This window comes from Malurus melanocephalus, unplaced genomic scaffold (assembly GCF_030028575.1).
Source record: "Malurus melanocephalus ecotype Western Australia unplaced genomic scaffold, MMel_1.1 scaffold_281, whole genome shotgun sequence".
Lineage (NCBI taxonomy): Eukaryota > Metazoa > Chordata > Aves > Passeriformes > Maluridae > Malurus > Malurus melanocephalus.
In genome coordinates, this window is record NW_026623513.1 from 861,865 (window position 1) to 887,031 (window position 25,167).

Here is a 25,167-nt window from a genome sequence, read left to right on the forward strand (position 1 = left end):
CCATTTAGAAACCGTAATAACTCAGGTGTATTAATTTTATCCTCTTATCAAAGCAGTGGTTCAACACTAAGTATAGCTGTACTTAATTTAAAGATCTTTCTACAAAGTAAGGAAACCAAAAGCATTTCGAATAATGCAGAATTACTTCACAAGAATTAATTCAACAGGTACTCAACATTATTTCACAAAGTTTATGTTCGAGAAAATCAAGTCATGACTAAAACTGCATCCCTGAGTGTCATTACTAAGGGAAGTGTTTAAGAGCAGACTAGATAAAATCCTGGGGAAAGAACAATCCTGTTTAGGTCAGGAGTTTGGCACATTTTCTTTTAAAATCCCTTCCAATGGTCATATCTATGACTAAGGATTTTGTCTGCTTCCGCTGAAGAAGCTGGAAAATCTCCACTGCCTTTGGTTGAAAYATGACTGAGCTGCAGTTAGAGTGAGATTTTGCTGCAAGATCCAACTTCAAAGGCCAGTTGAGAATTTTTTAAGAAATCTGTAACATTAGTGACATTTTTTTCTGTTTCAATGCTACATTTAAATAAATGGGCTTAAAACACTTYTTGAATAGTGTTTTTCTGCCAGTATCCTTGCACAGACCTTGGTGAATAACTGCACAATATTTCTGTTACCTGAGCAGATTAAGTAATACCTGGTAATATAAGTGCATCAGAGGCTATAGTTTAAAGCATTGAGTCATAGGGACAAAAATGGAAAAGGAAAACCCGCAAGTTTTCTGCTCCAGAGAATGAAAAGCATCAAGCATCAAATTAAGCTGAATTTTTAATGTATTTGAAATTGAATTTAAAACTTAAATTTGTGGTTCTTCTAGAGGAAAACTAACAAAAATAAGCTGAAAMCCCTGACAGTTTTAACTAATTAATGGTTTCCTGGGTTCTGACTCATGATTCTGAACATCTGGGCTGACCACTGTGGAMGTCATATTTCATAGTAGCACATGCAGTGCTTGCTTCCCTTTACAGATAAATGTTTTCCCCTAATTTTGAGGAATTCTGTCATTTACTACAGATAGATTTATTATCTGATTTATTGCACAAATGCTTGTAACTTAAGGAAGTGGTCTTGGGATTTTCTACAGCTTATTGAAATCCTCTATCATTTAAAGARAGCAACCATATTTAATAGATTCTAAACAAGCATAAATGCATGCGCATTCTAAAACAGGCAAGACAGCTGTTACTCAGCATCACACCAAGAAGTTACAAACTTATAGGTACACCAGAAATCTGCAGTTCCAAGAGGCTCTGTTAGGAGAAGATGTGATGATAACAAGGACTCCTGAGGTCCTTATGATCACTTGTATCACCATCTGATGATGGGGCCAAACCAAAACCATAATATCATATTTTGCAGATGCTTCTCTGCTATTTCCTGTAATTTAATTTCTTTCTTACCTGCCAATAGTAAGTATATTTGTCTAGATGTTTAGGTGTCTTCCGTCAATATCTAATCTGAGCATTCTTAGCATTTTACGAATCTGTTAATAATTAGTAATTGTAAAGCTGTTCATCCCATGGGACTCAAAGCATACAGGACATAAAAGAAGTATGGAAATTAAATTTGAAACCAAATCGAAGTCTCTGAGGGTAGAAATAGTTTCAGTAATGTTATCTAGCTAAAWATTACTCACCTCTCCTAAAGCAAACATGCAGCCTCCCACTAGAGCCAAGAGGAAGATCCAYACTGTCCAGAGGATGGCTGCAGAACTACATTTTCCTTTCTGTTAAATGTAAAAGGAAACAAAATATCTGTCTTAAGTAAGAGCCCTACATTGTAGATAGTTTCCTTATTCCCTCCCTTCTTGCTGATTTTATTTTTCAATGTTATACARTCTCAAACATGCAGTCCTCTACAGAAAGCAGAATGTGCCTGAGGATGTGTCAGAGTTTTSTCCTCACAAATGAAGTGTGTAAAATCCCCAACAGCACAGCTGATGTTTATATGCTCTGTACAGCACATGAGCTGTGCACGCATCTCCCTGCTCTAAATAACTATTGAAAATGCAGTGGATGAGAAACTCGGTTAATTATGCCAGCAACTGGATCACAACAATAGGAGTATGACTGTGCATATGTCAAACCAACATCTGCATTCTAATGAGATGACCATTTTGGAAGAATATTTTGGAGTCATCCATGAAGTGTTGAGAGAGGTTCTATGAATGCAGAAACACTGAGAAGGTGTCCTAGCTTTGGCAGAGTTAATTTTTCGCTAAACAGGTAAATGTGTAGCATTAAATACTTAAAAGTACTTGAATCTCTTTTTCATTTTTCTTTTTTTCTTTACTCTCCAGGCCTTGTAATGGGATTAATTATACGATATGTGACAAAATCATCAGATGTTGAAAGTGGGATTGTTTATGAATGTGAAAAGCTGAAATCTGGGCCATCCACTCTSCTTATTAATGTAACTAATCATGTCTACGAATATCAATACAAAAGAGAGATCAGCCACCACAATGTCCATGGTCACCAGGGCAATGCAATGCTTCAAAAGGTAAAACCTATCTTATTCTGRTTCTAAACTCTGTAAGGTATTGATTTTATTTTTATCACAGAGAAAGGAAAACAAGCTTCGAGTTAAAATGAAACAAAATCTATTCTGAATTAAGGGTAAGCAAGGTAAATAAGGAAGAAGAACAGTAAAGTAAACAAGGTGTAGTAGAACCCTGGCCATCTTTTAGCTCCCAGCTGGCTGTGCACTTGTGGAATGGTTGCCTGAGCTGTTTCAGACGACAGTCCCAGCTCCTGCAGACACTGAGTGCATTGTAGACACAGCTGTTCATTTGGATTCATTGCCACTAAACCTTTACAAACCCCACTGATATCTTCATTTTTCCCTGTGTCTTCAAAGTGACTTGCTCTGGCAGGATAATGCAAGGGGAGGTCATTCCTGTGGACAGCACAGGAAACTGCTAATTCAAAACATTTTTCAAAACACAAACTTGTAAATATGTACTTAATGTACACTTAAATTCATCACAACATTCTCATAGGTTCTTCCACTCCTGCAKTGGTCCTCAGCATTGCCTTGGGGAGACAGCATTGCAGCAATTCAGGCTGGATGCAAAAAGGGAGGTGTGGGAGAAAATCCACAGTCTTTCGCAATCTCAAGGCCTTGCCTGTTTTCCAGTATATAACAAAATATTTTACTTTGTTAATATAGTCTTTCCCTGCCCATGTAATATTTGCTTCTTATAATGTTCACTTTTCTTTTAAATGGCAGCCATTTGAAGAACACTGGAAAGTAGAGGTGCTTTTTAAAACCTGGGTTTTGTGCTCAAAGATGAGCACATCTTGTATATTTGCATGAAGCTGCTAAACCTTTAGCAGTGGCTTTTTACAATATTGCAATGTATTATTTTGCTTTTTCCAACTGTTATTGTTTGTCTGGCACAGTAATACATGATCATGTGTATTATACTGTTAACATTATAAAAACKTTTAAGTTATCTTTGGAATGTACACTGGGGAGCTCAGCAGAATTAGGATTTAACCATCTGCTCAAATTTCTTGCTGATGCAGCACCATTGTGTGCCTGTCTGCTGTTACTGCAAGCCTTGCCCTTCKCAGAAAGAACTGGACTGTCACAGACCATTAGAGTTGTGGTGGGTGGAGACAGGAAAATACTGTGGCAGWCAGACTAATCAGGTTTTGCTGAATCTTCATCCTTTTTCCTGCTAGTTGGTTGCAGATGCAGCTGTGTCTTAGTCAAAGAGTGTGTTTAGTTTCCAGGGCATATGAACTAATCCATGACATTTGATCATCTTCAGTAGACCGGGTACTGAAGATGACTTAGGAGAAAGGAGGAGCACTGACTTGCACAGAAATTTCTGTTGCCCTTACAGAGAACTGCCTGATCTTGTTTCCATAGTCTCACTTTGCTGGAAGGCTCTTAAGTCTCAATTGTGAATTTTAGTTCCTCTAAATTATTGGAGRGACCTCAGCCTGCCTGCATTTTCCACTTCTTTTTCCTTTAAAATTACCTGGCAGATGCCCTCTTCTRAAGAAAATAAATAAAAAAGGAAAAGGGGATAAATTCAGCTGTATTTAGGAGACAATAACAATGCCTGGCAGCCTTCCTGACTGGCAAAAGCACTAATGTGAAAAACAGAAAGCATGATCACACCATGCTCTGGGTTTTGTRCAACAGTAATTCCCTTTTGACCATAGCAAAAGCATTTACTTAGTGCCTTTTATCAGAGACAATAGATTGTGCCATGACTTAAAAACATGTATTCTTTAGAACATGGTTTTGCATAATAAAACATGCAGTCAGGATTTTTTTTTCTGACGCCCACAGAAAATATATTTTAACATATTTGCTGAATTAATTCCAAAATTAACATGTGAGACTGTTAGTTCATAAGTGAAGAAAATCCTTCTTCCATCWTGTTTTCAGTGATGGTGCCAGCACYGCTAATGTTGCTGGCAGGTCATTTGCCAGCTCGCTTTTTTCAGCTTTATAATTCAAAGTGAGCAGGATGGAAAAAACTCTCAGCTCTCACTTCCTGTTTATCTAGTCAAGCTGTCTGTTAGTGAGAAGGCAGAAATAATTTTGTAGGCAAGTCTTACTCTTTTGAAGAAAAATAATCCAGAATATTTTTCCTTAAAATATCACTTCATCTGAACAAAGAAGCTGCAAGCCCTTGCACTAATTACCTCCCATCTCTTTTAAAAGTATTGATATAATATAGTTCACTGACAGAACAGCAAGCAGTACACAGGCTTATTTAAGTGGGTTTTTTTCTCCAGCAATGCTGTCATTTTAAAGGGAGTTCTATTTTATTGAAAGCCATTTTTAAGGAATTGCAATGGCTGGGCAATGTCCATGGTCTTCTCTCTGTGCCAGAAGTTGAAGGCCAATATGAACAGTGCACTTCCTCATTCTAGCATTACTTTAAAACTTTTAATGGCAAYTTTATAAACCATTTCCTTCAAAGGAAACATTACGTTGGTTTTGGTAGTGTGGGCCTTTTATCACCATTCTGTACACAAGGAATTGAGATACAACACTGCTGATGTGTCTCTCCTGAAAGTGAACAGAAGATCCATGCCTGAAGCAGGACTTTTGTCACAGGACTGTCAAGTTGTACGTCTGGTAGTGCAGCTGCTATCTCARGTAATGTTGCTTTTATGTGCTCCCTGTAATGTAGCACATGACTGATTTCCCTCTTGAAAGAATGCTTTTCAAGTAGTACTCTGCATCTGTAAGCTGTAAGGAGCTACACATTTATACTTGCAAGAGATCAACCYAGAATAATCCCACAGATAGTGGAGATGAACCTGAAATAGTCCTGATAAGAAATACAATTAAAATCTATTTTATCAAATTAAATGCTACTTTATTTGTCCTTACCCTCTCCTTTGTCCTTTCTGGCAGATGACCTTTGATCCTTCCATCTTCTTCAATATTTTGCTGCCACCCATTATATTTCATGCTGGATATAGTTTGAAGAAGGTATGTGTCYTTTCCTTATGGGACAAAAGGGACCTAATGTGTTTGCTGCTCTGTGGACCCAACAGGCCGGTGGCAGAGGACAGAGCCAGCTAACAATTACATTGCCAGGGAAGAGCTTGGCARAATGGACTAAAATGAATGATTCATGGCCCTCATTCTGCTCCTTTCCTTGCGCAGTTTAAATCACTTAGGCCTCCTTATTTTCTGAAGAGACCGCTTTGAATGCTGTGAACTGCAGGCAGGAGCAGCCTCTCTGTGTTTCATATCCTGCCTGATCRGGACTTTGTTCAAGGGAAGGGGTTATGATACCATTTGCATCAGATACCTCCAATTTGAATTTCTGCTATGGTGCTGAAGCATTTGGCCAGATACACGAAGAAGAGGGAACTTTGATGGCATTCCATCAGGGGAAAAACAACAAAAAAAAAGTCTTTAAACTGTATTTTCCAATACAAGTGAAGTARCCAATATTGTTCCATCTTCTATATGAGATATGGCCCTTTTAGATGCTGTGTTTCTCTTTGGTTTGAATGCTTTCTAATTGACTACATTACAAAGGAATTTCTTTCAAACTTTCCTCTGCAGAGACATTTTTTTCGTAACTTAGGATCAATTTTAACCTACGCCTTTTTGGGAACTGCCATCTCCTGCATTGTCATAGGGTAAGTGAATGCCTTCTGCTATTATCACATGCTTGGTRTGTTTTTCAATTAAAAACTAAACTGTAAAAAGAACTGTAGACCCTCATGGTYAATATACTCAGCAACTTGTGGAACAGATAAAGTAATTCCTTCTCAAGGAATGCTGAGATGGAAAAGGCAAGACTCTTGGATAGCCAAGAACTGTCCCAGGCATTCAGAAAATTGGGTCCTTCCTTTTTGGACTATGACTGGTGTAAACATGAACTGCCTTCTACACTCCATAGCTTTAACTATCTGTCCTGAAAAATAGTACAATTGTCTCAGTTAAAATTCCATGCTTCTAATGAGAATTTCKTCTAAAGAAGAACAGATCTCTTAACAGTAAATTAAGGACTTTAAATCTGAGAGGGGATAGGCATAGACGTTTCGAGGCATGTATGTAAAATAACTGGAGTAATTTCAAARGTTAAGTGAAACTTTTTAGCTGAAGATCATATGAAAAGCCTCAGTCTGAAACTATGTGTGAATTTAGCCTGGGTGTGATTAAATGGCTTCTACAGAAAAAGAGGAAGGAAAAAAGGCAGAGGGGTGAAATATCCTGTTTTATTTCCAGATCTGCAGATCTGCTTAGGAAAAAAGTTTCTAATTGTGTTTCAAAATTTGCCTAACTAAAGAAGCTATTTGCTAGTCAGAAATGGATTATATATTTCTAGGGACTGACATGGTGTGAAAATTCTGTTTGTCTGTGTGATTTGCACAATCAAAATTAAACAAAACATGTAAAAATCCTTTTGGATCTTAAAACTCCAAATTTTTCATAATAGTTATGAATATCACAGACACTTCAGCTGTCACGTTGGGAAAATTCCTGGTGCAGGTGAAAACGGATGAGCAGAGCTGGACTCTGCAGTGAGAGGGTCACTGTGCCTGCCCAGATCCACACTGAGAGGAGCAGTGCACTGTTCCCAGATTAGCYTGAGCATCACTGACATCCCCTGCCATTTCTGTATTCCAAATACTTTCATTCCTGTGTCCATGCTATTTTATCCAAAAAAGAATAAATGCAGATAGAATCCTACTACTACAAAAATTCCAACTAGGAACAATTCTTACCAGCAATTCAAAGTTCAAGCCCAAAGTCAGGGATAAAGATCCAAAGGAAACCTTGAGGTGGAGAGTAGAAAGAACTGGGCCTTGCACCGTGTTCTTGTACAAACCCACTGGAATCACTGCAGAGAMGGCAGTAATGTATTCAGAGCAGGGYTTGTGTGAATGTGAAGCATGTTTGCATAATGTACATGCCAGGATAAGAAGGAGATAATGACTGCATGAAGAAGAAAAATGACATGAAAACTTTACTGAAGGGAATGACAAATAAGTCCTAAAAGAAAAATATGTCCTAAGAGAGAAACTGTATTTCTTCACAATTACTGTAACAAAAGACAGAATGCTGAGGTACTTCTAGATTCCATTGCTGTAGACAAATATTTTGTGCACAGATATGATTAAGCACGTGCTTACTTTTCATTATATAAGCACAAYACAGACATTTACAGCAGATCAATATCTACAGGCTCCAGCTATGTGTATCTGCAGCCTCTCACTGGGGCTGTGCTCCTGAGTTACAGAGCCCTGTGTGAGCCCTCCTGGAGCTTGCTGCAGCACCAGGGCACAGCCTGGAACAAAGAAGGACCAGGCCTCTCTTTGTCAACCAGAAACAGCTGGGAAATATCATTAATAAAGAACAGAAACATMATTTGGATTGTTGCAAACTCTTAGAGTGCTAAAACGTTGCCATGGAACACACGAACACAATGGTGCCTGTCTCCTCTTTGTGAGTCTTTGCTTTTGTGTGAAAGGCCCCAAGAAAGAGGAGCTGTGTGGTGTTTGAGTGAAAAGGATATAATCAGATATTCCCACTGAGGGTGGGGGAAGGAGGAGTAAGAGGGATTGGGTGTTTTTAGAGAAGATAGTGCCAAAATGTACTTGCTTTCAGCTGAAAACACTGCTCTAAGGAATGCCTGCCTGTATGTTAGCTGTAACACTGTCCTTGGCCACTTAACACACGTGAAGGATATAAAGCTTTTCCAGCAAARCAAATTAAGCCCTTCACACCAAATCTGACTAGCAAGGATCCATGAGGAAAAGGGCAAATTCTCCTTCTCCAAGCCCTATTGACTGCAGAATTGCTGAAGTTGTCCCCTTCATGGTGAACAGTCTGCTGAACAGTCTGCTGACTCTGGGTCCATGTGACATAAAATCATATAAGATCCAGWGTTTCAACAGATCTTTTCTCCACCAGTGGTTCCAGCTTCCCATCTTCTGAATAGTGTGGAATAATCATTGAAACAGCTCTTTCTTCCTAGGAAAAACCATACAGGTCGAGTCTCTCTGAGGCTCACTCTTTTACTGGGCAGGCAGTCTCTTGCTGTAGGAGACTTCCTGAGTTTCATAGACTCAGAGAGTAACTTAGGTTGGAAGCAATCTCTGGATGTCTGCAGTCATCCAGAACTCTGGGAAATCTGTTCCAGTCTTAACACCCTCACTACACAGACTGTCTTTCTGTTTATCCAAATGGAACTTCCCTTGCTTCACCTTTTAACATTTGCCTGCCATCCTTTCCCTCCACAGCCCTYAGAAGGTGGCTTCATGTTCTCTGTACCCACCACCCCTCATAGTTGCTCTTGTGAAATCACATGGTGATTTGTGCTCTGTTTGATATCTCCAGAGTTCCAGGGGTTTCCTGCACATAYAGGTGTAGCCAGCCATGCTTCTGTGGGACTGTTGCATAGGGTTGTTCTACTTTTCTATWTGTACCCCTATACTAGTTGTGTGTTATGACCATTGTAAGCTGAAGCACCACTGAGCTGATGCCACTTGTAAGTGCACGAAAACTAGACTGCTGAAATATTAAATTAACATCTGCCCCCTCTTGCCTTTTTTGTAATTCATTTTTTGCATCTTAGGAAGAAGCAGGAACAAGGAACTAATTTCAACTTCTGCAATTAATAGTGTTCTCTTCCCTTAGATTCTATTTTTAGTAAGCTGTGTTGGGGTGCATCTTCCAGAATTGATGTCTGTCGTAGATATTTTATATTTTGATAATGGAAGAGTGCTTAAGTATTTGGAAAAACCTTGACACTATGGTAACAACCTATCAGAACAACAGATTGAGCGGCAGAGGGTGTAGAACTATTTGCATTTTTCCTCYTCTTTAAATCCTTTTGACTTCTTTGATCAGCATTCTCAGTCACAGCCAGGGCCAAGATGCCTATGCACGGGAGCACTGACATCATTAAGTTGGTCTTATCTGTGATTTTTTATTTGGTTTCACTTGGGTTCTCTCGAATTGCAATGCCAAAACCACATTTTGGATATTCAGAATGCAGCATGTTTGCAGCCACTTACTCATACTTTTCCAGCCTGTCTCATACGTTTGGCAAAGCCTGATTTTTCTGGAATTTAAAGCTTTCTGAATGTGCAACTCAAATAAAAAATGTATTTGCAGAAAATTTAGGCTAAGTTTGATCTGTCTTTGTGGCTGCAGTGAGAATTTTGCTTGAATAAAGCTGAGAGAAAAACTGGGGTTTGGATCAGAGAAAGTAGTTTTGAGCAAGTGTAGTTACAAAATGCAAACAACAAATAATAGTTAGTAAAAATCATTCAAGGATGTTTTAAGGTAAAAGATGCTGGTGTTTTTATCAGCTGCTCAGTTTTTATGACCATCTCTGGCTGGGAAGACAGGACTTTTCCATATTTCAGCTAGAGCCACAGGTAGTTCGTTTGGCTCAATTCATTCCAGTACCCCTGYGAGCACGTGGATGCTGGATTTACAGTAACCGTGTCAGATCACTTTATGGCAATTAGTGCTTAAAATTCAACTTCTAATTTAAAACCCACAAAGAATCAAAGTATTTCTTTTGTGCATCTGTGTTGAACTGCAGTGACTAACAGTTTGGAGAAAGCAGTCTCTTCTGACATTTAAATTCAAGTGTGAGGAATCAGTCATCATAMTTGATTCTCACAGGCGGTCAGGAATCCTTTCGTTTGCCATTCCTCACCATTCTGCAAATGAATATTCAAATGCTGTCTGCATATGGTTGCTAAATGCTGAGATTATAATAAGAAAACATAATTAATATAAAATAACATAATCTCTTTATTTTTTTTCTTTTAAAAACTGAATCTTAAATCGTTTTATAGGAAAACCAGAACAATTTTTGTTTCTATACATAGACACACACCTATATAAGTAGAAATTTTTAAAAGAGAAAAAGGAAAGAATATCAAATATCAAATACCAAACCAGATGTTTTTGTTCAAAGAAAAAAGCATGAGATTAGATTTTTCTATCAAAACTTTCTATGAAAGTAGACATTCTTCATTCAAATGCCTGTGGTATCAAGATTTCTGCATCACATGAAATTTTTTTTTTCATCACTCATAATTGTACTGGTCTAGCAGTCCCTCTTTGTGCCTCCTAAAGAAGAATGGGTTGGGCTGAATAAATAACATTGTTGCTCAAATGCAGCTTTAACAAGAAATGTTCAACTTTTCTTTACAGAGTTTACCTGGGTAAGATGCATCGTGATAAAACTGCAGCCAGAGGTTTAGTTCTCTCATTATTACATCTCCCCAAACATTATTCTAAAAGTTGGGAGACACACACCTGAGAGCTTCAGCAGGCAGTAGTTGTGGTTACTTAGCCCTGCAAGATTTGGGATTTTTTTTTTTTYWTTTTCATAGGTATTTTGGTAGTTTGGCAAAGTCAGGAGGGAAGTTTAGTGAGATTATGGRTGTGTTTATTGCTTTCTGTCGGAAGCTTAATGGAATATACAAACGGGGTCTGCTGATAGGGAACMGTACTGAGCTGATAATCTGGCTGTTCGTGCACACTGGAGGGCTATGGATAGACTTTACAGCTTGGAAATGAAACACTTGTAGCTATGTGYTCCAGCAGAGCAAAGCCAAATGTTGTTTGGCTTGAATTTACTGCGCGGTGCTGTGGGACTCTTCTGGATTTTGGAACTGTTTCTGCAAGGGAAAATGGGGCCAGGTTAAGGGTAACAAAAAACAAAATCTTCTCTGTTACAGAGCTCTCCATAAACTAAGCAAATACCTTTACAAGGATTACCTGATGCTGTGCCAGCTAAGCTCTTGCCTTCCCAGGTGRTAACTTTTGTATTAATTTAGGCTTAATTCATGTACAGGGAAAGTAATATTTTTTCCTAATTAAAATATTGTTTTCTACTGCATTTTCCTATCAAATGACACATAAACCCCCCCCCAGGTCCATCTTTGCTCCACACACCACCTATAAATAGCAAATGCTTAACCTTCCCAAGAGCAAGAATAAAAGTTTTATTTTCTGTACAAACAGAAACTGGTGAGGGGAAGTATTAAAGTATCTCATTGCTGTAGAAATTAACTGAGGGAGAAAGAGGGAAAAAATTACATAGAGACCACTTGCCCTCCTCAGTGGTGCCTGTGCTGATACCCTTTTTTGAAGTTTTGGCTGCTTCCATGTCCCATCTTGGGGTGAATGCAGGCATTTTCTTTCAGTCATAAGACAGTATTGCCCCAGTTTTGCATTGACTTGAGGAAACTCAACAGAGAGAATTTCACTGAAAAATTAAGCTAAGGCTCTTCAGGTTTCTCCAAAGAAGGCAGCTGAACACTGAGCTTTCCCAGCAGGAAAGGGCTGGTGTTTAGTTGTTAATGTGCAGCTCAGTTGCCCAAAGCAGTAGCTTTGATTCTTTGGTCAGTCCAAGTGTAAGGCAATTCCATTGCAGTCTGTGCAGTTGCCACCTGCAAGTCAGATCTGCTTCTAAAATTTTGTTTAAAGATGTGTGGTGAGTCCAGAGAAGCTTGAAAATGCACACCCACTGTGACACCAGGGCTGGGGAAATCTGCACAGGAAGTAAAGAGGGAAGAGGCTTCCTCATAACCATAACTCAGAGAGTTCTGGCCGGTCTAAAAGTTGTAAAGTATAAAAAAAGTGACTCCTATTTGTATGGCTTGTGAAATTATGAATAGGAAGCTGGATTAAATCAAGAAATTGATATGAAATAGTGTTTCCCAGACCACTGACACCCACAAGAGTGGAAAATTCTTCCAAGAGTACTYTGATGCCTTCAAGTGTGTGTTGCTGCGAGTTCAGTCAGATTTTGTAGCTGTTTTGCAATAAGCGTCTGACATTGTTTACTGCAGCAGAGCTGATCATGCAGAAAACAGGTTTTTTTCTCATAAACAGATGTGCCAAGCAGCAGGGTGTAATTATTTGCATCATCCAGAAGGACCCCTCAGCATAAGGATAGTGAAAGAAATTTATTATAGGGAACACCAAAGGTGTGGGGTTGCAGAGACAAACAGAACATGGAATAGCAGGAGATTTATCTAAAACAAAAAAGATGTTTAATTTGGTATTTGATACCCAGCAGGTTCTCCAAGAATCCATCAAAAAATTTAAATCATGCACTCGTCTGAAAAGCATGCAAATGATATTTGTTGCAAAACAGGCAAAACACTCAAGTCCAGATATTTCCCAAGAAACCCTACCCTGGAAGGAAGAGTTTGTTTGTGTGGGTTTTGTTTGGTTTTATGGGGCTTTTTTACAAAGTGTCTTCCCAGTTGCCTTGGAAGTCAAAGCTTTAACTGCAGAAATGAATACTTTTGGATAGAGCTCCTAGTGTCTTCTTCCCTGATACTCATGGATCCTTTAAGAATTGACACACAGCGTGGCTTCCAAAGATTGCCAGTTCCCTATTTTTCTGGCTATAGATCAGGCATATACCTGTGCAAAAAATCTTCCTGGCTGCAGCATCATTTGCAGTCTCAAGTTTGCAAGTCTACTCTTGCGGTCTCTACATTCACTTTCAGGAAAAACATTTTTACAGAGCTGGTGAAATGGAAAACATGCATCCCATATAGCCCCTTATCCTGAAATCCAGTGCCTTTCTCAGTACTATCTTTCCAGAACAATTCCAGGCTACAGAGGAGATGAAAGCAAAAGGAGATGATATGTTGACTCTGATGTATTAGTTAATTTTCCACCTCTTACCGATATTTTTCCACACTGCATGAGAAACCTGCACACAAAGCCTGTAACTGGGGAAAGCATGTCCACTTCAGCCCAAGCTGTGCATAGATCCAGCCCATAATACCTCTATGGCTTTGCTAGGCAGGGAGCCAGGCCACATTTCCTTCTGAGTCAAAATGGGCAACAGCCTGACCTCTATCAGGTACTTGTGAATTGGTTGCAAAGTGCTTCAAGCTGCTTCATGGTGAAAGGTGYAACAGAAATTTAATACAGAGGAGGAAAAACCTGTCCTACTTTGGTTGCATGGAGCAACCTGCAACCTTTAGTCTCTTCAAACTGACACGTTTACTCTTAGATGAAATGCTGTGCAGCATTTGGAAGTGTACAGGCAGTAAGTAGCTCATTGGAGCAGTAAGAGAGTGGGTGACTGAGATCTCCTACCTGTTACCTTGAAAATTTCACAATGCGCCAGCTCAAAGGATGCTTTGTTCTCCCACCCACCACCATTTTGCATACCCCGCTGGTGAACCAGTTGATCAAATGGTGCATTTGTATCTGACAAGCCTTTTATGGAGCACAGCTGGTTTTGGGCTGATATGCTCTGTAAGCACACCAGCTTTCATGATGGCCCTGGGACAGATGCTGCACTCTGTGGAGACAGACCTGCAAAAGCTGGTCCACTCAGGTAGCCAGATCCTACACAGTGAGGGCCAGATGACATTTAAATAGGATACAGAGGCTTTTTTCTGAGTACTAAGATGACAATGAAGGTGTGTCCCTAGTCTTGGCTCTCTTTCAAATACTGATTGTCTRAGAATGCCATTACATTTGACTCCATATTCTGTACAGTTGAGTATGATGATAAATTGCAAGATGTTCAGTGGATGGTCACCAAGACAGACAGGGGCTGGGACAATTGCCCAATAAAGAAAGAAACTGAGCTTGTTTAGCCTAAGCAGGAGGGGCTTTGAGGGGAGATTATCAAGAAAGAAAAGCCATGTTCTTSATAGCAGTGCCTGGTGAGAGGACAAAATTGAGAGACATAAATTGTAATTTTAAAAGGTCTGACTTGATACAAGCAAAAACTTTTTCTTCATGAGGACAGTGGAGCATTGGAACAGGTTGTCCAGAGATGCTGAATGTGTAATCTGTGTCCTTGGAGGGTTTCAAGATCTAAGTGAAAGATCTGATCTCTAATACTCTGGTTTGATCTCACAGCGGACCCTGCTTTGAGTAGGAATTTTGATTGGAGACATTCTATGGTCCTCTAACGTAAGTTAGTCTAAATTCTATGTTGCTGTAAATAACAAATCTTATAGCAGAACATATGCTGCCACTAGTCYGTCCCTTTCAGCCTTTTCTACTTTCAGTTTCCTGCCACTTTTTCTGATTCAATTATCTTGGTGCCCATCACCCCATACCCAACAGTTATCTTCAAGGCAGTTTGTCTTTCTCCTCACCTTTTGTTAAAATGTGGAAATCTGCAATAATTTTTTTTCTGAAGAAAAATTAGGATTATTTCACTTCCTGCTGAAGCAAGGACTTCATGCATGAGATGGTTCTTAAAATGCTAATTAGACTTGATTCTTAGTCAGCTCCATACCACAAAAAGGAAAAAAAAAAAACCCAACATTTTCCTCTCTGTAATATCCTGATTGGGCACTTCCTTGCTCTTTGCAGCACCACCTCTCCCCAGTTAACCACTCTCCAGCTGAYGCTTAGCAGCAACCAAAACCGAAATGTGAAAAGACCACAATTTCCACTCATTTTTGACCTCTCTGTTGTTGAKGGCATAGCTGTTTTTATCTCTTATATGGTATTTATGTGAACGCTGTAAATTTTGAGCAGGATGATGTCACTAGTAAAAAAAAAACCCACTTGATCTGTAAAAAGACAATGACTAACAGTGAAACCTCTGCAACTAGAATTTCAGGTCACACACAGGCACAATCACTGACACAGAGACTGCACCAGTGATGCCTTTTCATAGCCTGCTGATGTATGAGAGGGTTGCTATTCTTCAGACTTCAAAAAAAAAATTAATTTTTTTTTTAATTGCTCAGCTTCCTTTCTCCTATCCCTACAACCCACTCWTTGTGGAAAACAAGATTCATTTTGCTGAGGAATTATTTTCAAAGTTCTGTTTGCCTATTTTATTTAATCCAAGTGGGACTGCACATGAAAACATTAGGTGTGTTCCCTGTGAATGATCTTTTATGTGATCTTGGGAGGTGAAAGAGTGTGTTTATGTAATCTYGATGGAAGAAAAGTATCATAAAATGAAAGTAAGAAACAGGGGAACATATCCGGTCGTTCTCTCCTGTAAATCAAGTGAAGTGGTTTATACAGTTGCCCTCTGTTGTGCACTGGGATGTGAATACAGCTGGTTTCAGTTTCTTGCCCTTTGAATAACATTCAGAGTGCGATTGCGCTCCACCACGCTWTTGTCACAGTCATCAAATACTTAAGGATGGAATTGACCTTAGGTCCAATCTCCTAACAAAACAATGGCTAATTTCAAAAGCCAGAGAAGGTTATGTGGAGTCTGCTGGTCATGTTTTGAGTGCACCTCAGTGTTCATGTCTGAGGAGCAGCATTAGTGTCCAAGTGCCAGCAGGTTTCAAACCAGTGGTCATTACTTTCTGAGCCCAGCAGGAGGGTGGTTGTGCCACCAAATCCTTCTGAGTGCAGTGACTTAACCAGGTTTCAGCAATCTTCCTACGAAAATTGTCTTGTCTGGCCCATACAGAAATCCAGGGTTTGTTCTAAAGCACAACACAATGCCTGTCTAACTTGCCTGCTACACAGACTTTCTCATTCAAAGATGCTGAAATACCTTTTAATCTTGGCTGGTTTTCTAGGAGGCAGAATATTGATCTCACTCTAGATATGGTAAAACCCACTTGCTGACAGCTTACATACAGGGTGCGATTCCTCACACGGTGTCAGCGACAGCTGGGAGAGAGCTCACAGCCCCCTGCTCAGCCCTGCCCTGCACCATTTGCAGGTATCACGAAGAGAGAACAGCCTCAGTGACACTGGCAGCAGCACTGCCGGAGCCAGAACCCTTATGGATGTGGCTGGGATACTCAGGATCCGCCTTCCTGTACAAATCCCCTTTTGGCACCTTTCCAAAATACCCTCAGCTGTGGCCAATGGTGTATCTGCTCCCCCATCAGACCGGTGCAAGAGCCTCACTTCTGGTTTAGTTCAGACTCGGAACGGTCCCATTCTGCAGCTGATCCAGCGTGGCTGGGGCTGTACACTTTTAACTCCTTCCGCTCTCAGACCCGAGCCGCCGSCTCAGCTTCCCACGCGCCAGAGAGGGAAAGGGAAATGCATCCTGACTGCTTTTACAAAACAAACACACGAGGGGAGAAGCAGCAGGCCGAGCGTTCATCGGCAGCAGCCGGTGCCGCAGCGAGAGCAGCCGGGCCAGCGGCCACAGTGGCGAGCGGGGCCCCGCACGGSCCGGGCCCGCAGTGCCCGCAGCTGGCAGCAGGTGGCGCCCGCGCTCCGCCAGCGCCAAGCGCAGCCCGGGCTGGTCTCGGGTCAGCGCAGAGGAGCGTGAGGGGAAGGAGCATTGCAGCTCTTCGCCAGCAAAACTTCACTGCAAGCCGTGGTTTCTATTCACAGCTTCTCTGGGCTGSTCCTGGGGACACCAGACCACATGGGGGCCCTAATATGAGGCATCCAGATTCGGGATATGCTCCCGTTGCAAATCGAGAGGAGCCGGCGCCACTTCTCATGTTTATCCCGTGACTGAGCAGTTTCTAAAGTCTACAGCAGCCAGAACTCTGACTTCTCTCTTCTCAAACTCTGAGCACGGGTTGTACTGGGTTTACTGCAAGTTACTAAACAAGCATCATCCTTTACATATCACTCATCAAACATTGATCTACCCAGGGTGTCTGAATAACACGGTAAATGATAATATTCTGATGAACAAGTTATCAGAAAACTAGGAATGTCTCGGGGCTATGAGGGAGTCTTTTGACTAAAATTGTTGTCCAGTGTGCAAAAATATCAGAACGTTATTAATCAGTCTGATCTTCAAAAGTTTGCACCTAGTTTTCTAAGTATGGGCTTAGGTACTGGAGTTGTGACACGAAGTTTTAAGGACATCACTAACAAAGTTACACAATTTATGGGAACWCTTGCAGGACTGAAAGTGACTCAGAAGCCTGAAGGAATTGTTACAATGCCCTCCTAGTAAAAGGAATAGACTGCAAAACCCATTACAGTTGCAACCTCTCACTGGCAAATTGCAGCCTCATTAGTAATCTTGGCAAGATGACGGGGGTTTTACATTACTGATCCTCTTGTTAGCCCCTCAAGTGCGCCACTGAAGCGCTCTTTCGGGAGCAGTTTGTGGAAGTGAATGTTGTAAATATATTGCCTTTATAGGCAAACAGACGCTCTCTGTCTTTGGGGCCATCAAATTGGCGCATTCACGAACTCACAACTCACTTAAAAATAAATGAGGAGAGAAGGCAGTAGTTAAACCTGCCAGAAATTAGGATCTAATGATAATTGTAAGCGCATAAATTTTGTSTATTCTCCCAGTGAGCCAAGACACATAAAGTAGCTTCCTTTCCCCACAAAACCATCTCTTTAGTGGTGGGATTTTCTAGATAAGTTATAATTCTTCTACATGCAAGGATAACATACATACATATATATGTACATATATGTGCATTTTTTTAAATTGAAAAACAGAATTATCTATCACCAACATAGTGACTTGCAATGCACTAACATTACTTAGGGCAATAGCACTTGTTCTCAGGCAGGCAGTAGGGGGTCCTGTTCAGGTACTCCACTAAGACAAGAAATTTATATAATTAGGAATCTGTCTGTCACAAGTGTCCCCAAGCACTCCCTCAATGTTCCTCACACCACAGTCTGGCTGACAGCGTGTGGTGATGCACACAGTCAAGGAGCATCATTATCTCTCCACTGTRCCTCAGTTTTTCTTGTAGATCCTTTAAACCAGGCTGTTCTTCCACTGAGCTGACCTGGGAGCTGCAGAGCATCCAAGCAGACTCCTTCCCCTTCAGTGGAGCACACTGGTAGCAGTTTAACACATTTCCCAATAATTGCCCACAAATGCTCCATGAAGGACAAACAGTTCCACAAAGCTGCTCAGAGAATATTCTCTCTGATTACAGAGTCTTAGGAGGGCTTTTCTGCCGAGGAGAAAAAAAAATGCCACACCTTGAGATGAGCTTGTCATTCGCTGTAAACAAGGTATCTGTAGCCACACTGAAACTCTTTCTCCTCTGTGTTCTTGCTCTGTTCRTTAGGTACTGGCCCCTGCGTGGCTTTTGCTTTGAAAGAATTAATTATTCAAGCTGCCTACATATCTCTTTTCAACAACTAGCCCCATTGTGTTACGGGGACAAAAACCTTCGTAACAGCCAGGACAGATGGCTGAAGCCTGGCAACACATTTCAGAGGAGTGCTACACCTCTGTGTTATCAAACCTGGGTTTATTTGCAAACCTCCTTATCTTTGATAATTTAATTACAGTGCTAGTCTTGAGGATATTCTCGTTGCAATTATTTTTTAGTGCCTCATTATGACAAAAAGCTGGGAAACATGATCCAGATGCAAACTAAAAGCTGAACAATCCAAAGAATACAAACCATGTCATTTAATAAAAACCTTGTTTAAGGACTTATTATTTATCCTTTGCTRGGTTTTTAACATGTTGGGGATGGAAGCAGTGCTGTATTATTCAGCAAATATCTCTTCTTGCCATAGTGATACTATATAAGCTGTGCTGTCTCAAGGGAATGTATAACAGTGCCAAGATGATGTGCTGAGGTATTTGTGCCTTCATACTTCCCTTCCTGCAGGGTTTTCTGCCTCTAAAAAGATGTCTGAGTTGCTTTCTTGCTCTTCTTTGATCTGTTTGATCAGTATAGTCTATCCCATACATAATTTCCTCTTGCTGGCCCATTTTGGAAGCCTCAYGTATGATTTCCAGTTGATAAAATTGCCACTGGGATACCCTTTCTCCTCCTTTAGCGTCAATCATCATCACTCATGAACAGATGCTGGGGAGGCAGATGATCTTTCAAATGTGGAAAGGAAGACTAGGAGAGTGCCCAGAGGCAGATTCAAGCACTTAGAAGGGTCTAGTCACACACAGTGCTGTTAGCGTGCTTCGGGGAGGGAGGGGAGCGAAAGCTCAACATCAAAGTGCAGTGGAAATGTAAAATCCTTAGTGCTGTGATTCTTCCTTTCATCTGTGCTTTTTCTCCTGGCAAGGTGTTGCAGGCAGTTCTGCTTTCTATGCTACCGAATAGACTCAAGCTTCAGTACATGTAAATGGAGCCTCTGGACCAGTTTTTTATCCTTCAGAAGTTCTAACACTCTCTAAAATTAATTTGAGATTGGATATTTTCAATCAGCAAAAGCAGGTACAGKCTTTCTAGCACAAACAAGGCACAGGTTTTCTTCAGGCTCAACTTTCAACAAGATGGGAAAGAGTGAGAAAATTGGGAATAACCTGTCCTAGGGGATGCCTTAGGCTGGGTCAAGACATGCACTGTGTGGTGGTGACAGAGCAGCATCCGGGGCAGMAGCTTTGGTGCAGGATCCTGCCTGTCCCGTGGGTGCCGTGTCTTGCCCCARACACAGGGTGGCAAAGCTCAGCCACGCAGGCTCCGTGTGCCAGGGGCTCTCCCCAGGCCAGGATCCCACGGGCCCTGCCCACCAGGGGCTCCCTCAGCCTGCATGTGGGATCCAGATGATCCAGATGTGTCCCTGACCTCTGGCTGCTGGTGCCATTGCTTGGCTGCAGCCAGCTCTGCTGTGCTYGCTCAGGCACCAGAGCAAACATCAGCATCATGTTTAAATCTCTAATAGCTGTCAGTGCTCCCACAGATCAGTGATTTCAGGAGAGATCACTGTGGAAAAAGAATAGCTGAGTGTGTAAAAAAAAACCCTGAAATTTAATATAAAAAGTATAACATAAAGTTAACACAGTAAGAACTMCAAACTGGAGGGAGATCTTAAGACCAGTTTTGAAAGTTTTGTCAAGAAATTCCAGAAATACTWACTGACTTAATTATGTGGAGCTATATCAATAGGCAGCCTAAAACAATAATGCTTGCTTATTTCTGAAGAACTCTTAAGTTTTGTGAATAGTCACAATTTTTTTTCCATTTGTGAAGGCCCAGCCTATTTAAGAACTTCCCAAATGTGACACAAGTAATATCTGATGAACTGTGGTTCAACTTATAGAAAAACTGCTGCTGGCAAGCATTTTGAGTAATCAGTTGTCCATACAAGATTAAAGGGGGGGGAAAAATCTGCTATTTCCAGCTTACAGTATGGTTTAAATAGACACCCTGTAAAATTGTTCCTGTGTCAGGCTGACCCTGCTGACCCACCAAAGCTGCTCTGTCTCTGCCCTCCTCAGCTGGACTGGGGAGAGAAATACAGTGAAAAGCACCTGGGTCAAGATAAGGGCAGGGAGAGATCACTCACCARTTACTTTTGCTGGTAAAACAGACACAACTTGAGGAAATTAGTTGAATTTATTRCCTATCAAATCAGAGTAGAATAATGAGAAATAAATACCTATTTTAAAAAAAACCTTTCTCTTTTTCCTCGGCTGAACCACTCCCTCCTCCCTCCTCCCCATGGCTGCACAGGGAATGGGGGTGGTGGTCAGTTCATCACACCTTATCTCTGCTGCTCCTTCCTCTCACGGGGAGGACTCCTCACACCCTTCCCCTGCTCCAGCACAGGCTTCCCACGAGGTCACAGCCTACTCTGGGCACATCCACTGCTCTGCCATGGGGTCCTGCAGGAGCTGCAGGTGGATCTCAGCTGCTCCATGGACCTCCATGGGCTGCAGCAGAATCTCAGCTCCAGTGCCTGAAGCACCTCCCGCCCCTTTCCTTGACCCTGCTGTCTGCAGGGCTGTTTCTCTCACATATYSTCCCTCCTGTCTCCCTCTGTGTAGGTTTAAATTCCCATTCTGAAATGCCTCAACCCAGAGGTGCTGCCACCATTGCCAGTGGGCTCAGCCTTGGCCAGTGGCGGGTCCATCTTGGAGCCTCTTGGCATTCCAGCAGCTTCTCACAGAAGCCACYCCTTTARCTCTCCCTCACTACCAAAACCCCACCACACAAACCCAATAGTGTTAAACAAATTTGGACATGGCTGCTGTATCAAATCATCCCAAAAGTTCCTGTAGTTCGTAGTAAGCAATGCTCCGTGATGTAGGATCAGTTAATTTGTCTTGGTGTACTCGCAATGAGGGAWTGTACTTCAGTCTTGCTCATTTAAGAATATAATCTTCCTCTGATCTTTGAAGTGATGAAATGAAGGAGTAGATCAGGGAGGCACAGAAATTACAGCAATAAAAGAGCTATTAGACTGTCGAGCTCATTATTCCACTCATAAAAGGCTACTCTGCAGTTCATTCTTGGGTGCTTTGTCCAGTATACCTAAAAACCTGAGAGCATGGGAAGAATGAAGGAGCAATTCGAGTGTGCAGAAATGTCAGTCCTTTTCTCTCTGCTTTGATCCAGCTACAGGATGAAGAAAAGCAGTAATTGCTGCCATTATAGAGAACAAATCTATTTGCATTTCTACAGTGCTTCAGCTCTAGCTGTGAATGCCTAATCAGTCCTACTGCTGGAAAAATATTTTCCAGCCTCTTGTCAAATCTGTGTCTGATTGCAGTGCATTACTGCAAAGCCACTTCACCTGTGTCCTGGCCCACATCACTGGAGGGCCGTGTGAGAATTTTTGAAGGGAGCGCTGGTGAGTGGAAACCATAGAGCAGTGTCTGTCAGTGCTTCAGCGACTGGGCCTCTAACAGAATGCTGCCCAGCATAACATGCAAAGGTGTTTGTGTTTCTAGAACTGTAAAACTCTACATAATGAGTGGGTAAAGATCCCCTTACACACTTTTGCAGCAATAGTAACATTTACCCCAGTGTCCATGGCAGGCCTTAGCCACAATAATAACATTGCATTTTTCTCACCCAGACTTCCCCAGCAGTTTTGGCTGTAGGCTGTTTCTCGTTCCCTGTTCTGAATGCTTTATCAGTGTGATAAGCRCTATCGAGCTACTGCTACATCCCGATGCAAACGTAGCCGCACACTGTGRCACATTTATATATTTACCCTGAATCCAAATGAGTTGCACCTGCTTTTCTCCTAATCAGGAGTTYTGTTGTGCCTTCACAAACCGTGGAAATTTAAGGACAGTTTAAGCTTAGTAGGCAGTTCTCAGGACTGATATAGCCACTTAGTTTCCATCACCCAGCACAGAAGTGTTGTCATCTGGCCAAATCCCATTTGTTTGTCTTATTTACACTTCTATTTAATTTGATATGTAATGCATGTGAGTCAGACAAAAGTCATGTGTCCCATGATGTTTTTACATATACATTTAAGAATTTGATCTCCTGTAATCCACTGTCACTATGTTAGAGCTGTTATAAAGTAAAAAACATTTATACAAATATCTCAATCTTCTCTCATCAAAATCATTCATTTCTCATGTATTTACAAAGTAAATTTTCCATGAGAAAGCAGCCAGTACCTCACAACTGCATTTCCATTTCATGAATTTAATTATCATTCTTTCACCTCACCCTGGAAACATTTAACGCAATTTTCCACTTAATCATTTCAGCTAAAAGCTACTGCAGTAGCTTTGGATTTTAAAGACTGTCAAACCTTATCCTGTAGAATGGGAAATTTTGTTTGTTAGACAAGACACAACAATTATGAAAGACCCTCTAATGGGAACAGCAAGTTCTRTAACTGCGCATGTGCACTCCTTAGTTAGAGAAGAGCCCTCCATGAAATGCATCACATCAATCTGTCCAAGAGATGTTACTTCCACAAACTGTTTGGGAATGCTGTGGTAAAACTCTCCTTTATACATCCAACTTGTGCCTGTGTAAGTCTTATCAGAGCCCAGTGCTAGAAAAATAAAACACRTTTATTTAGAAGGGTGTTCTGCCTTCAGGAGAAAGGAAATAAAAACCTGGACAGGGAGTGAAGTAGATCTTGACACATCTGTAGATTTATGCTAGAGGTTCACTCATATATCCTGCAAGTTCCTATAGGTTTATATCCTAAACCCCAGAAGGAGTAAGAAAGAGCTTCCACCTGCTGCCTTCTGCTAGCAATAGCTAACCAAATTTTTTGGCAATTCCTAAGCTTAAATGGGGTCTATTCCTTGGCTGTTGTCAGTGAGGAGCATGGATACAGGACAGAGCCACAGAACATGACACAGRCAGAGCACAGAACATGAACACAGACAGAACTTGAACTGCTTATGGCTGGGCTTTGTGCATGTGAACTACAGCAAAAGAAGGAAACAAAAGAATTCCACATAGGGCTTTTTCCATGGTTAAAGGCTGTGAGGATCCTCCTGGTATGTCCAGATCTGCCAGAAAGCAGCTTGCACTCTGAATATCCAGAGCCTTCTCGGTAGTGGGGACAAGATCTTTTCACTGGCATTGCCATTCACTACCTTGAATTACCAAGTTACCTGGAGCACATTGAAAAGCAGAGCATTGGGGAATGACTTTTGTCCCACCCCTCACATTCTCCACAAASAGCAATTGCCTAACAATCCATGTGTTTGGCTATTATCAGTCTTTGCCCCAAGGGATTTACTGTGAAAACGCTGCACCTCCTGAGGCTGAAGGTGGATAGTTTTGGCAACCAACGTGGCAGAAATTTGTGGGACCTCTTAGGCAGTCACTGGCATAAAGCCTGAGGCTGCCTGAGGAGCAGGGGCTGCAATGGCCAGGGAACATGGAACACAGAAACATAAGGTGTCCTACTTCCATCAGATTCACTCTTCCCCTGTTCCCAGTGCTGCCCAGGTGTGGTRATTACCTTTGCCATAGGTGTTTTGAGGCATTGCAGATAAAAAAGTCAAATCTTCTGCACATCATCCTCATTCAGCTACTTGTACCACTATTTGACTGAGCTAATCCAATAAAAATGCTGAAAGTGTTTCAAACATGTTTCTTTACAGTTCATTTCATGCCCTATTTTACAGCAGGTTATTCTCTAATCTAATTTACATTATTCYGAAATCACAAACTGATCCTAATTACCTTTTAATGATAATACAAGCTCATTTAAAGGGAACATCAAGTGCTCCAGTGAAAACCTACTGTGGCAGTTCCTTGCAAATAAGATCATGGKGTTTATGTATTTTGATAGGAACTAGTAAGTGAAAATATTTTCTTGTTTTGTATGTTAAATTCCATATTTACACTTTATTTTCAAATGTGCGGCAAAAGTGTTGCTGTTTCAGAATCTTTGGGGGGAGTCATTCTGAAATTTAGAGAATAGCTGAATTATTCATCAATTAGTTCAACATGAATAATAACCAGAAGCATGAGTCTGTCTTCAACACAGATGGACAGAGGTTATGATCCAGCAATGTGTCTACCCTTGGAGAGGGAGTTCAAAACAYCATTTGTCCTCACTTTCTTGACTCAAAAAACTTTTCTTCTGAATTTCTGCTGAATCAGACTTTTTTTTTTTCCTTTAATTGCTTAGATCTGAGAGGTTTGAGGACTTTCCATAGACAGGTCTTTTATACTAATGTTCTTGACTGTCCTGAATATTTCTGAAAGCAGGATGTTTCTGTTCTATGGAGTCCTGAAGAAAACTCATAGAGTTTTTTTCTAACACAGGGAATGTTCTTGAGGTTGAAAAGAAAAATTATCCTCATATATCCCTCTGTCAATATAATAATAAGGTGATACACAGTGATATTAAATGTTGGCACATTTCRAGCTTCAAAGGTGAAGAAAACAAAGTTTTTTTCTTGGTCCACAGCTAATCTGTGACACTTAATGCTATCAGCTGTGGTTAAAGCCATGGATTTAGCAGAGTCTTTAATATTAAAGTCAGACATTTATATTGATAATGGAATGGGATTAGGGGTCTTAACATTTCAGAATACAAAGCACCCACTCAACTGAGAACTAGGGAGAA

General features: G+C 41.0%; 1 protein-coding gene across 1 annotated transcript in view; it reads left to right on the forward strand.

Annotated features, from left to right (window-relative positions):
* The window catches only part of SLC9A9 (solute carrier family 9 member A9), a 123,057-nt gene that overhangs the window by 3,002 nt on the left and 94,888 nt on the right, over window positions 1-25,167 (forward strand). Inside the window, exons 2-4 of the mRNA XM_057376543.1 lie at window positions 2,318-2,520; window positions 5,407-5,484; window positions 6,070-6,146. Of these exons, the coding sequence (XP_057232526.1) occupies window positions 2,318-2,520; window positions 5,407-5,484; window positions 6,070-6,146 (358 nt within the window). The remainder of the gene's footprint in view (window positions 1-2,317; window positions 2,521-5,406; window positions 5,485-6,069; window positions 6,147-25,167) is intronic.